The sequence below is a fragment of the Pteropus medius genome, unplaced genomic scaffold (assembly GCF_902729225.1).
Source record: "Pteropus medius unplaced genomic scaffold, Ma_sr-lr_union100, whole genome shotgun sequence".
In the NCBI taxonomy this organism is placed as follows: Eukaryota; Metazoa; Chordata; class Mammalia; order Chiroptera; family Pteropodidae; genus Pteropus; species Pteropus medius.
Window position 1 is genome coordinate 21506514 of NW_024349803.1, and position 14502 is coordinate 21521015.

Genomic DNA, 14502 nt, shown 5'->3' on the forward strand with positions numbered 1-14502 from the left:
GTGAGGTCAAATGGGCCTGTGAACTGAGCCCAGAATTACTCTGACCTCCTCCCTGCACCCCCAGTTTCACCGGCTCTGGGTGAATGAGGCCCGGGGTAGCCCAGCCAGTGGACACCAGCACATGGAAGGGAGCATCAGGAGAGAGAAGCCAACCCCTTCCTCCACAGTCCATACCCAAGGGAGAAGTGCTGAATCCTGCCCAAAATTCTTACCTACCCACTTTCTGTGGGTTTTGTTGCTTGTCCTCAGGGATAAGGCACCCACAGCACCTCCTCCGCACATTGCCTCCAGGTGGGTGGACAGGACTTGCCCTTAGCAAGCCTCTCCTCTGACATGCACGGCCACCCCAGGCGAGCCTGAAACTCTATTCTGAGGGCCTCATTTCTCTGTCAGTGCCCACCTGTGGAGGTGGTGACTCTATGGGACCAGGCAGGGATGTAACCTCTGTCACTTACTCAGGTCTTAGTCAGGAGGGCTATAGGCCCTTTCCTGAGAGCAGGCTTTCATGGGGGTACAGGGAATGGGGGTGCAATTACGCTTGGTGCCCTTGTACTGGAAGTGAGAAGCAAGTTCCACGAGTGGTTGGGATGGCACAAGCATGCTTTGCTTAGCTCAGAATTGTGCCAAGTGCCCCTTTGGGGCCTTTAGTGCAGGGGTCCCTAACCCCTGGGCTGCAGATCGGTACCGGTCTGTGGCTCATTAGGAACTGGGCAGCACAGCAGGAGGTGAGCGGCACGCTAGCCAGCGAAGCTTCATCTGTATCTGTAGCCGCTCCCCAGCCCTGGCATCACCGCCTCAGCTCCACCTCAGATCATCAAGCATTAGATTCTCATAAGAGCACCGGGTCCCTGGTGCCAAAAAGGTTGGGGACCGCTGGTCTAGGCTACTGCCAGCCCTTGAACTTTTTCAAGTTTTAAGTGACCTAGCAACCGTGAATAGAGCTTAAAGTCTGAGTTCACATCCAGCTCCAGACACTTTCCAGCTGGGTGACCCCAGGCAAGTAGCTTAACCTCTCTGACCACAGTTTTCTTCTCTGACAAGTGGAAATAATAACAGCTTCGACATCGGAGATGCTTATGAGGATAATGCCTGAGGAGCTGTCAACACAGAGCTAGCATGGGTAAACGTTCACTCAACACTGGAACCTCGCTCCCCTCCCCACCAGCTCAGACTGCTTCCCAGAAATCAGAAATGCTGGGTCGCCTAGCATTTGGGGAATCTGCTTCTCCTCGAAGCCAGCCAGTGAGAGCTGATGTGGTCACCCCATTACAGCTGGGCTGGCCATCTACCAGCCAGCGCTTAGCTCAGTACCAGCCCCTTCTCTCTACTTAACACCAAAAGGAATTGATTTTCCTCAGCTATTTCCATGATTCCTTGAGAAGTGCATATTGCATGAGTTCTCCATGACCATCGCATCCTCCGCTCATAGCCTGTTTCCTCATAGAGCTGTGGGGTCTTCAGCTGCCAAGGCTTACTTTGCTCTGTTTCATTTTGCACTGGTTTAAAGGTCAAACATGAATTTCTCCCCATTATTGTACTGTGTCTTGTCACACAGACTCTGTTTCATGCATTAGTCACAGTCTTGCTATCAAATTAAATATTCCTCAGTGGTTATTTTTAGAGAAATCTTTTTCTAACTCCACGTGGTGCAATGATGTGTGTGCGCCCACAGCTCTGGAATCCAGGCATTACTAGGTGGGCTCCAAACTGTGTGAGGGCTCAGATTCCTCTAGAAAGCATCAGCCAGTGGCACAGTGGAGTTCGTAACCTGGCTCTGTCCATGGAATCCCTTGCCCAGCTGAAAATAACTAATCCTCTTGGCCCTGGATGATCCAATCATTCCTTAGTGAGTCCACTAAAGCCATGATCCCCAACCTTTTTTCACACCGGGAACCGGTGCCCCTATGAGAATCTAATGCCTGATGATCTGAGGTGGAGCTGAGGCGGTGATGCCAGCGCTGGGGAGCGGCTGCAGATACAGATGAAGCTTCACTGGCTAGTTTGACTCGCTCTCCTGCTACTCACTTCCTGCTGCGTGGTTCCTGGCCCCGGGATTTAGGGACCCGTGGTCTAGACTGACAGGTTGAGTTGGGGTTGGGGAAGACTGAGTGCCGGTTGTGGTTCCTGCAGGGGCCACCTGGTGACAAGTTCTCATGAAAAATCACCAGGGCTCCTGGTATGTCAGGTTTCAAGATGGAGATCATGTCCCCGATCATTCCATAATTTATGACCGCATATTGTAAATGCTCATCCATCACCCTCAGTGCTAATTAGATAACAAAATAGTCCCCATTTCTTAGAGTTACTCTTCCTCAGTGGCAGCAGGGTGAGTACTGCTCCTGCCGCTCCTAGGTCAAGGTCCTGCATCTTCTGAGTACGCATCTAAGGTGTGCTCTCAGGAAACAGTTCTATAAGGATTTTTTTTTTTTCATCCTCTATGAAATGTTCCTGAAGGAAGAAATTAGCGGTGGGTGGCCCCGGGGCCAGTTGTTTCTTGGCATGCTTGGTGCTATTTTCCCTAGACCCTTAACATGGGCAGGGCTGTGGATGACGAGCAGTGTTGAGATGGCACTTGAAGCAAAAGTCCCAGAACACCTCCTAGGCTCTGGAGAGTTAACTCTGTCAGGAGGTAAGCTCTCTTCCCCATTGAGACTGGAAGATGAGGGTTCAGCCCATGCTCACATGTGCTATCTTGAGAATCAAGGAAGGATTGGCTTAAGATGAAGAGGGAAGCCCAGGAGTGGTCCTGGGTGAGGAGTGGCTCCGCACAGCCTTAGTTGGGTGCTTGGAGAATTAGGGCACGAGCAGTGGGGCCTCTGAGTGCAGCACTCAGATCTAGCCTTTGCCGAGGCTGTTCCAGCAAGAAGCCCAGGATCTCTTTGAGGGGCCTGGTCTTACGTCTCTCATCTCTGCTTCTGACTCAAGGCTTGGTAATGATTTCTGCCCCAATGCCAGGGGACACAGCAAAGCCCCAAGACTTGGTCCTGCCTCTAATTCCAGCCACGTCTCTCCCCTCTGCTTACTTACCTGTTTGCTCACTCATCACGTCTTGGTTGCAACTGCCTTTTCATATCTCAGATACAGCAAGCTCCTTCCTCACCAGGCCTACCTCCCCAAACGCTGCTCCCACCACCTGGGACACTTCCTCTCCTTCTTTACCTGGCTGATTCATCTGCATTGTCAGGTTCCAGTTTAAACATTGTTTCCTCCAAGAAGTCTTCCCTGACTTACCAAACTAGGTCAGGCCCCTTGGCGGATGCTCCCTTTGTACACTGTACTCTCCTGTCCTAGTACTTATGTCTTTAATTAGAGATTCGCTTGTGTGATAATTGGTTCAATGTCTCTTCCCTTCAACTTGACGGTGAACTCTGTGATGGGAGAGAACATTTTCTGTTCTGGACCTGGTCCACAATAGGTGCTCAATAAATATGTGGTGAACGAATGATTAAAACTTCCCACACTTCGAGGTAAAAACTATACGGAGCTGGTGGGAACAAAGTCTCACTTGCCTTTCTAGCCCCGGCCCCAGAACGATTCAGAGATGGGGTAGGTGGTGCTATGCCAAATGAACAAGCTTTGTTCTGCGCTTAACTCAAGTGAATTGGTGAAGACATTGCACTTGGTTGCTTTTTATGGGTAGAGAAATTACCTCTGTCCTGATTTGCAATATCTGTGCTATTTTGGGCTGTTTTTCTCTTTTGGGTCTATTTGTATTGGAGCAATAATTTCACCATTTGGCTACTCAGAGGCCCAATTAATATTACAAATATGTTCTCATAAAATTCACTTCTTGACATTAGAATGTTTTGTTGCTAATTACTCTCCAAGGTTTTTAATTTCAACTCCTCCTTGGTGACTTAGTGCAGAAATTCAAGGGCATAGTTATTTTCTCCAAGGGAAAGGAGAACTAAGTAATGCCAAGTTTCTATTTACTTGCCCTTCCTGCCAGGGGTATCTTGTTTTTGATTCTATCTCCTCTCATTCTCCTAGACAGAAACAAACAACAAACAAAAACTGTATTGGAGCAAAGGTGTACATTTCTGGGAAAAAGACACCCACTCATTTGCCGATATTCTTTCAAGCAATATTTACTGAGCACCTGCTATATGTCAGTTCCGGTGTGCTAGGCACTGAGGGTGCCAAAAAGGATAGAGCGTGGCATTGTCTCCACGTGGCTCACAGTCTCAAATGGGCAGGAAGGAAGTGCTGAGGAGTCTGTGACACATCTGGGATGCTTCTCATGCTGGGGCCTGACAGCTATGGCCCGTCCAGAAGTGCACATCAGTCCAGTGGTTGAAATCAGGGAAGCTTTGGTCATTTCTCATTTGAAAAGACCCTGGCCAACTGCAAGGAATCTGCATTTTAATATTTTGAATGGGTTGGTGAAAAAGGAACAGATGGCTAAAGTTTGTCATTTTAGGGAAAATAATGAAATATTGCGCTGCTTAATCTGTCTCTTTTTTCACACTCTTCTCTATCCCCCTTCCCACTGCAAAGATTTTCAGATGCAACAAAATTTAAAGCAAAATACTAATAATAGCTTCTTAGTCATTTAGGTCTCTTTACCTGAAAGGACCTTAACATTGTCAGCCATCTCTGTGTTAACCGACTCTGTTAGCCCTTTATTCCAATGATGCCTCCCGAGAGGAGGTTTTCTAAAAGGTGTTGCTTTGGGGGAACATAAGGGTGGTGGAGGAGTGAGACTAGCTTGGGTGTCTCTCCACCGTGAAGGAAACTGGCTCTGTAGATACTTTACTAACAAGAGCAAATCCACTGCTAGAAGGATCCAGCAGGGCAGAGATGAATTGAGTAACACATGTCCCCAAGCTGCCTATCCACCTGCCCTTGAGTGGCTATGAGCATAAGATCTAGCTGCAGGCGGCTCCTGATCAAGAGAAGGCAAAAGGTCGCCATTACCACTTGCACTTCACCTGGACCTGCCTCTATCCCCACTGCATGTCTCTGAAGTTTCCCCACTATTCTGCTTGGACAGAGCATCAGATAAGATCAACTGCTGGGAGAGGGAAGTGAGCGTTGCCCTGGCACCGTGGCCAGAAACTCCTGGGAGAATGAGCATCATGTGCCACTTGCCTACCGCTTGCCGACTTTTGGTAGCAAGAGCCTCCAGAATGCTCCTGAATAAACATCATCTTTGTGTCCACACATTGTTTTATGAGCTGAGTCATTAGACTGGCTGGCTCCTTAAATGCTGCTGTCTGATTCTCCAGGCAGCAAAAAACAAGGAGAAAAGATGTGAAAGGTAGCTCACCCAGCTTTGTGGAGGGCTAGTCTCATTCGCCAGTGGTGATGGGGGATTTAACATTATGGAGTTTGCTTATGTTAAAATACTGTTCATTAACTTAAGTTCCATTTAAGAGAAAACGATGATGCTGTCTGCATTATGTACAAAATCTGTTTGGTTATGGGTTATTTTTAATAGCCACTAATCTTAAAGAATTTCCTGCTGAAAACTTGATTCCTTCCTCAATCATTAATTGCAATTTATTGTCTGAGGTAACGAATTCAACCCCAAAGTAATAGTGACATGTTAGTCAAAGTATTTGCAAACTTTTATGTTTCTTAGATAAATGGCTCCATAATTTATATGGCTACTCAATAGGATGTCTCAATGGATTTTTAATGAAAGCCAATGTGACTGTATCAAGGAAATTTACTCCAATTAACTCAAGTTTCTGAATTTGGAGATTTGTGGCTTGCTAAAGTAAACTTCTTAGTTCTCTTTTCCAACCATTTAATTATGGTCTCAAGAAACACACAAGCACACCATTCGCTCAAGAGTATATGTTGAATTCCTATTAGATAGAAGGTTCTATGTTAGTCTCTGTGTGGGCTAAAAATAAATGAAGAGCAATTTTTGCCATTGAAGAAGGAAATGGATGTTTGTCAATGTGCAAGGTGGACACATTCGCTCTCTGGGATGAGGGCAGGACAAGTATGTGCTGTAGGCGAGGCCCTCATAGCAGAGCGAAACCCCTTTAGCTAAAGACAGTGGGGAAGCTTTCCTGGGGCAAGTGGACCTTGGAGGTGAGGAGGATCCATGTTTCAAGAGAGGAGAGTACATGGGCTGAGGAATACTATATGCAAAGGCCCAGCCAGAGCCAGGGAATAGCCAACGTGTGTATCTGGAATTGGGATGGCCCTAGGAACTTCTGGGAGAGCAGTTTCCAGGAGGTGACAGGGTCAGAAAGCAGACCTTTGGAAACGGAAAGTCAAAAAAATTGTGTTGAAATAAAAGGATCTCGAGTGGATGATTCTCCTTTGAAGGCGGATAGAGAAAGGAAGAAGAGAGAGGGGATGGATGGGGGATGAGGGTACCAACAGGGCAGGTATTCCTGGGACCACAGAAGGAGGCTGTGGAGCAGAACAGAGTAAAAATGGGGAAAAGGAATAACAATGGTGTAGTGAGGTCCTGGGGATACTGAGAAGGAGCAGACAGTGCCCCTGGGTGGTGGTGAGAACATAAGGAAGAAGGGGTGGAAAGGAGGGGAGGGTCCCGATTTTCAGAGGCAAGCCGGAGGTCAGCTCACATGCTGGGATGTGGTGTGTATGTGTGGGGTGAGAGCCGACCGAGAGCCTCACTCAGTCAAGTGCGCTGAGAGCCTGAGGAGAGGCTCAGAGCAGATGCTGGAGGTGTAGGAGAGCAGGTGCAGTTCTGCTGAGGGCCGATTCTCCACAACGCGTGCCATGCCCTTTTACTTCAATTCAAGGAAACAATCTACATTTAGAACAAATGGCGAGATTTTAGGAGTCTGGGACTTATTAGATGTCTTCCCACCTCTGAGCTGAGGTGTGCTGTCGTGGATTGGGACTGTTTTCATCTGAGGAAGCTGTCATCTATGATAGATTCAGACTGGGAAGAGAGGAAACTTTGGGGAAACCAGTCCTTAGGCTCTGAGACTGTCATCACATACATCGGCTAATGGAGTGAAATTAGAGGATGAAGTGAAAGCTTTAGGCTGTTCTGGTCTGTGTAACTTGGCCTCACTTGCTGGACAGCTCCTTGGAGAAAGCTTTGTGGGAATGTGGCTTCATTCCATGGTACACATTCCATGGTGGCCATTGGTCAAGACATCTATCATCTTCATTTAGATACGTAAATAAGAATATCTCTTTTATTATGTTCTTGGACCAAAAGAAAAAAAGTCTGTAGCTATCGAGAAAGTCATTTTTGGAACATTTTCTGGGGGCAGTAGTGGGCAGGCTTCACGGGTGAAAGGAGGAGTCTGCAGGTCAGGAGCTGGGAGTCTGTGGTCCCCCCTTGCCCATGGTTTTGTTTTCTGCAGTTTCAGTTACCCATCATCGACTGTGGTAGGAAAATATCAAATGGAAAAATCGAGAAATAAATAATTCACATTTTTTAAATTGTGTGCTGTTCTAAGTAGCATGATGAAATTCCGTCTGGGATGTGAATCATCCCTTCGCCCAGTATCCACACTGTATACACCGGGGTCCCCACCCCTCAGGCTATGGACAGGTATTGGTCCATGGCCCATTAGGAACTGGGCTGCGCAGCAGGAGGTGAGTGGCGGGCAAGCAAGCAAAGCTTCATCTGTATTTGCAGCCGCTCTGCCGTGCCAGCATCACCACCTCAGCTCCGCCTCAGATTATCAGGCATTAGATGCTCATCATTAGATGCTCATTATCAGGCATTAGATGCTCACTGGTCCCTGGTGCCAAACAGGTTGGGGACAGCTGGTAACGCTCTCTGCCTGTTAGTCACTTAGTAGCCATCTCGTTTCTCAGGTCGACTGTTGCGGTATCACAGTGCTTGTGTTCCAATAACCTTTATTTTACTTAATAAGTGCAAGAGCAGTGATGCTGGAATTTGAGTATGCAAAAGAGAAGGCGGAAAGCGCTTCTTTTAAGTGAAAACATATGTATGTATAGGAAAAAACATAGGGTTTGACACCACCTGCGGTTTCAGCCATCTACTGGGGGCCTTGGGCTGTGTCTCCCACAAATAATGGGAATGATGGGGGACTGCTGTAATCCAGGTGAGCAGGAGGGGTAACCAATCATAAAGGACATTGTGAAGAAAGAATCAATAAGATTTATCAATTACGAAGATATTCTTGTATTAGTCTTGCTTCCTACTCAACAAGTGTGTGTCAGGTGCTAGGCTGGGTGCTGAGGGACCAGAAAGGTGACATTAGCCTGGAGTTTGCCTTTTGGGAGCTGACAGTCTTACAGGAGAAAAAAGACACAATTGCACACAGCTGGAACCCCAGGCGACAGAGGGAAGGACGGCTCCATTCTGCTAGCTGCAGGATCAGGTAAGGTCTCCTGGAGGTGAGGTGCTAAACTGGGGTTTGAAGAGAGGAAGAGTGGGGGGTTGTCTAAGAGCGATAGTGAGGGGTGACACCAGGGTTTTGACTTGGTATTGCTGGTGACACAGATGGCTAGATCTGTTGGTATTAGGGCTGGGAACACCGCGTGGTCCAGACGTAGATTGAAAGAAGTCCTGTAGTTGCCAGGGCTATCCTGGTCTTCCGCCTGTGGATGCCCTACGATCACAAGGTGATATTTGTAGGCATGAGTGAATGGATTTTGAGGGCGGAGAGAAAGGAGGAAAGTTTGGGGACCCAGATAGAAATTCGGAATGGCCTGGAAGGCACAGACCTCGGAGCAGCAGAGGCGGTGCCCAAGGAGGAAATGCTTCCTACTGTGATTGTTCAGGCTCCAAACTTTTAGCACGCAGGCCAACTCACTGAAACAAAGACCAAAGAGGCATCAGCGGCTTCCGCGTAGAAGGCGTCCCAGAGACCCAAGGGCGGGGACACGAGTATGTCCCAGCTGGTTCTCTGGCGGCGAACCTACCCCGCGGGTCCCCACCAAGCACCTGGTGGCTCCCCGGACCTTTCTGCGGATGCGGCCGTGAGAGGGCCTTGGGTGACACGATGATGGGTCTGAAAAAGGTTTCGTTCTCTCCCTTCTGGGCTGTGCCCCTCGGGCCACGGGCCCCGCGGCGATCTCGGCGTGCCTGGCGGGGGGCACGGGCCGTGGAAGGCGTGCGGGGCCGTCTCCCCGCCGGCGCTCGGGGCGTCCCGGGGCCGGGTCCGCGGAGGAGTCGGCGCGGAGCTGCGCCGGGCGGACCAATCGCGTCTCGCGGATTTCCCTCCGCCGGCGCGCGGCGGCGGCGCGTGAGCTCGCGCGCGGGTTCGGGCGGCGCGAGCCCGGGCGGCGCGAGCCCCCGCGCGCCGGGGAGTGGCGCATGCGCGGGCGTCCTGCGAGCCCGCTGAGGCGAGCCGAACCGCGGCGGCGCCGGGAGCCGAGCGGCGGAGCTGTGAGGAGCCGAGCGGCGGCGCGGGAACGGCGGCGGCGGACAGGTGGCGAGCCCTCGCCCGCGCCGCCCGGGACCCCTGGGCCGCCCGCTGAGCCTCGCGGTCCGGACGTGGCGGCGGCGGCATCCCGGGCGGCCTGGGAGGGATGCGCCGCCCACTGCCCCGCGCCGCCTGACCGCCCCCGCCTCGGCTCGCGGTGCGCCACAGCCGGGCCCGCGGCCGTCCCCGCCGCGCTGTCGCCTGGCCGCCGCGCCCGCGGGGCCGCGCCCGGCCCGGCCATGTGGACCCCCACGGAGGAGGAGAAATACGGCGTAGGTAGGTGAGGCTCCGGCCTGGCCGCCGCGAGGGTTCGGGGACGCGCCCGTGCGCTCGGCCCGGGGCGGACCCCGCCTCGATCCGTGCCCGCGCGCCCCCGCCCCTGCCCGCAGGCTGCGCGGCCTCGGCCCGGGGCGAGCGCGGAGTGGGGGCGGCGCGGGCGCGGGACGCGGGGGTGGGATTGGGGCTCCGGGCGCGGGCAGGGCGGCAGGGGGCGCTCGCGGCCCGGCCTCGGCAGGTGCGGCCCGCGCGAGGGGTGGGCCGGGCCCAGCGGCCGTCCGAGGTTGGAGATTTCGGGTGTGGGGCTCTGGGCACTTCCAAATTCTGGGAATCTGTTTTCTTTGCTCCCAAATCTCAGTTTTAAGGAGTTTCCGCACCTGGGTCGATGAGCCCAATGTTTATTTTTGGACTGGAACCTTACTCCCCCCAAGCACCCCCAAAAAGAGGATAAAACACGTTGACATTTTCCCAATTCAGAATTTTGCAGACATTCGACTTCAAATGTGTATCGGTTTTAATTTGTTTTGCCTTCATTATTAGAAACAATTACCTTATGATGAGAAGTGATTTTGGACATGTCTCAGTGTTCAGTTTAGTGTATATTATAGCCCAGGTTTTGTTAAAAAGAAATCTGTTTTTAGACGACACCGTTATTTCTCTCAGAATCCTCTTTAAAAAAAAAAATTCTCTTACGAGTGTTAAACTCCAGAAGCTAAATAATTCTTATAACATTTAGCTTCTTTAAAAAGAATATTTAACAATTTAAGGGATTGAACGTTAGTTTTATGTTAGTGTTTCGTGGCAATTGCATGATAGAGTTCAGTCACATTGCATTATTGTAAGTCACCTGTCATCTTATTCAGTTAGAAACATTCAAAATACTGAGTGTACAGTCCCCCCGCCCAAGTTGTAATGCGAAAGTATAGCTGGGTAATCTGTCTAAACATAGGTTTTTGTTTCGCATTTTTATGGCAGCCAAATCAAGATTTAGTTCACAATTTAGTACAAAATCACTTTTTAAACCGACAGTGCTAACAAATGTTTAGGAATGCCATCAGGCAAGTTATGTGAAAACTGAATTTATTTAAGTTTAAGGACCTGCAGTGAGATCTGTGCTGGGAGAAAGTCTTATTTTGAAAGGTAACTTGCGGGAGTTTTTAATTAGCGATGCAGTACTGACATAACATTCGCTCGGATGCAGGGGAGGAAAGTGCATGAGTCTCTGTTGAGCCGGAATGGGGAAATGATGCGAAGAGCCGGGATTCACCTCTGGGGACGCTTTACCCTTTCTGTTAGAGCTTTCCCTAAATACGAAATAGATTTTGTGAAATGGAGAGTCTTCTCCATAACTTGCTCCGAGAACTGCTTAACTAGAATAACAAGTAATTGATGTGAAAGTGGTCAGACATCCAGTGGCATCTAATGGATAATTTCTTTCCTTTGTGGGGGCAGCCCTTGAGCAGTGGAGTTGGCAGAGTTCTGAATCTTGGCTTCATTTTACTAGTGTTGTGGGCAACATTTTCTTAATGTGTAAATTGGGTATTATTTACAGGGTTGTGAAAATCAAATGAGAGCCTACCAAATGTTTAATAAATGTTAATTTCTTCTTTTCCTCTTAGTACTTAGAGTAATAACACCAGGTAGGTATTTCCTCAGGTGTGTTAGTTCTGAGAAGGAGGCAGTGCAAGGTAATCAAGATAGGCATATGTAAATCTCAAAACACTAGGACTTGGTGTGTGATTTACTCAGGAAGATGCAGTGAAATTCTTGCATTACTACGACTGGGTTTAGTTTTAGAAAAATCTTATTTCCTGTGGAAGGGCACGGCCTTGGGCACAGGGCAGGACTTAAATGCTCGTTAAATGAGAGAGGCAGTTATTCTGAAGTCGTTAGCAGCTGTGATTTAGTGTAATTCAGCTTCCTTTTCTGCGAAACAAGGCAACTCTCTCTACTTCTCTCACAGCTAGCTTTCTTGTACTGTTTCTTCCTTAATTACGGTCTGAAAGTTCTTGTAGAAATTGTTTGGACCTCAGGATATGGGTTTTTTTTCCCCCTAAGCATATTAGAGGTACACTCCTAGGCCTGTTCACAAAATCCATTTCAATCTATAAAGTAGCTTAAATATTGTACTAAGAGGAGAAAAATAATCAATTAAAAATGGTATGTTAGCTGCATTATTTGTTTAATTGCTAGCTTAAAAATCTAACCATTATCATCATTCCTGTGAGAAAATGTTTTGAGTTTCAGCTTTGATTCTTATCACCAACTTGGAGCACAGATTTCTCTCTGTTTGCTAACTCATAATCCTTACACCAAGGAGGGAGAACTTATACCCACTTCCCACCAATTTGGAGGAATCGCTCGGATGTTGGTGAGGGAAGGAGTCTCTGGTATAGCAGTGCAAGGAGTTTTTCCACTGCACTGGTGAGGTTTGATATTGGTAAGGTTTTTGAGATTGTGTAGTAGTAATATCTTACTGCCTTTTAGGTTTTTTATTTTTTTTAATAGGAATTCTGTATAGGTTACAAAATTTTCAAATTATTTGATTTATTGCTTAGGACAAGGTGATAGCTAAGCTTACCTTTCAGTTTAATCTGATTAACATCAGAGAGAGGGGAGGAAACTAATCTTTTCTGAGGATCAAAAAAGTCAGTCAGTCATTGTGCTGGGGATTCTCCCTTATGTTACGCCCCTTAGCGTCCCAGAGCATCCCTAATGTTACCTTCATGATAGAGATGAAGAAGCTGGATCTCAGAGGCTGTTAGTCCTTTCTTTGTCCTTCGACAATTGAATATTCTCCTTAAGTTTCTTCCTGGCAGTGGGCAGTATTTCATGATACTCTTGACTCTCTTGCTGTCCTTTTGTTACAAGGGTCTGTTCTTTATTGAACCCTTTGATCCATATTCTGACTCCTTATGTCTCTTTTCCATCTAGAGAGTCTCTGCTTCCCTTTCTGTTGCCATGAATACTTGGAAAGCCCTACGTCCTTTCATTATTTACTTTACCTTTCCAAGGAGCTTCCTGTTCCACAAAATGCATTAGGTGAGAAAAATCCAAATATTTTTGTGAAACATCTGTCTTTTCCCATAGTGATTGCCCTTGAGCTACCAAATATGGAAACCAAAGACAAAGAAAATACTTTTCGCATCCTCTAACAGCAGCAGCAAACACCAACAACAAATAAAAGTGTTTGTAATTGAACCCCTAAAATAGAAAAGCAGTAAACATTTGAGTACATGCATATGACTTTGGCATCTTAGAGGTGGAAGCAGCTTCAGGAGGTCATCTTGTTTCTTCTTCTTCTGTCATGAGGTAAATTTTTAAATAATTCAGGGCATTTGTTGTATATCCTTTCCTAATTCTTGCTTAGTAGATGGTGAAGAATTTCCTCATCACCAACTAGAATACCTTATTTTAATTTTGTAATGTTATGTTTATTTTTTTCTAATTTAAAAAGTAATGCATATTTTCTGCCTTACTTTTACCTGATTTCCTTTTGCTTTATTTTCCTCAGATAGGGAAAAAAACCCACTGTTAAAAGCTTTAAGACCTTAAAAGAAATTTACCTTATAAAGATCTTTTGGGGGAGGGAACAGGTTCATGAAACCAGATCTGAACGAACCAGTGTTCACAGAATTTCACTAAATCTGTTGGTAAGTGGGGTGCAACTCACTGAAATAGGGTGCAGGCAGGGGCTCTTTAGTTATTTGCTCCATGAAGCAGTCCCAGCCTTTGCAGACTCTGAAAGGGCCCCATACCTCTTGGAGGTAAAGACATCCTCTAGGGGGAGAGAAGGTGTTACATATATATCCATTATTTTGTTCTGAAAAGTGAGGATGTGCTCAACGTGTTACGAGTTAGTGTTTACAGGGAACTTCCACATCATAATTCTACCCGAGCCTTACACCGTAACATCGCCTCTCCCCTCTTTTTCAAACAGATGAGAGGAACTTCAGCTGAGAGAAGTTAAGTGAGTGTGATCTAAGGTACTTAAGCCAGGAAGTCCTGAGTTGAGATTTGAACCTAGGACTTTGGAATTATCAGCCACAGCTTCTTTTATTAGAACGGTGTTGTCTCTGAAAGGAATTTGTCAGTAGTGTGTCTCCGGTCACAAAAGAGAGATTCTCTACAGACTTTTCAGTCAATCGGGTGGTTATATTTAAGGAGTTTTATTTCTATATTAAACATTTTTATAAGACTACATCATATTTAGTGTTCTGCTTCTGAAGGTAATGATTTGCATTGAAAATGAGTATAGTTTCAGGACATGACATGTCAGAAGGCAGGTTTTTAAACAGCCTAGCGGAGTATGTTGGATTCTGTTGCCCTCTTTCTAAGACATTATTAGTAGGGAGCAAAGGAGTCGAATTTAGCAAACGTTTATTGAGTGCCTTCCCAAACCAAGAGGTCTTTGTTTTGGTCTGCCATTCTGTAAAGCAAACAGGAAATCATCAACTGGATGTTATCAACATTTGTAATTTAAAAGATATACAGCAATATTCTGTAGACTATTAAAATGTTACAGTTCATTTTATCATGCAGTGTTAGAATGTGCTTTAGAAACTTTAAGCTAAATTGTAAACATAACACTATTGTCTCTCTAGTATTTTTAGACATTCTGCAGCATGACAGTCTCAAGAGTATGGTCATTCAGGTCGAAAGTACCATATATTCATACCATATTTTTGCATTGGTGCTGAATTTTAATTTTTAAGTTTGTATTTTGAATCATTTTTTTGAAATATTGTGTCTTTATTCTTGATTATAAAGACATTTGATCTGAAATTATTCCCACTGTGTAAGCAGTTATTGGATATGCTATATTAGGGTTTTAATTCTGATGTTATGCTTTTACTGTAATGAACAAACCTGTATATGATTATGC

At 47.0% G+C, this 14502-nt stretch overlaps 1 protein-coding gene across 1 annotated transcript in view; it reads left to right on the forward strand.

Moving 5' to 3' along the window:
- The first annotated feature begins 9255 nt into the window (after positions 1-9255).
- Positions 9256-14502, forward strand: part of DOCK3 (dedicator of cytokinesis 3) — a 313424-nt gene continuing 308177 nt past the window's right edge. Inside the window, exon 1 of the mRNA XM_039837883.1 lies at positions 9256-9617. Coding sequence (XP_039693817.1) covers positions 9581-9617 — 37 coding nt within the window. The 5' untranslated portion in view covers positions 9256-9580. The remainder of the gene's footprint in view (positions 9618-14502) is intronic.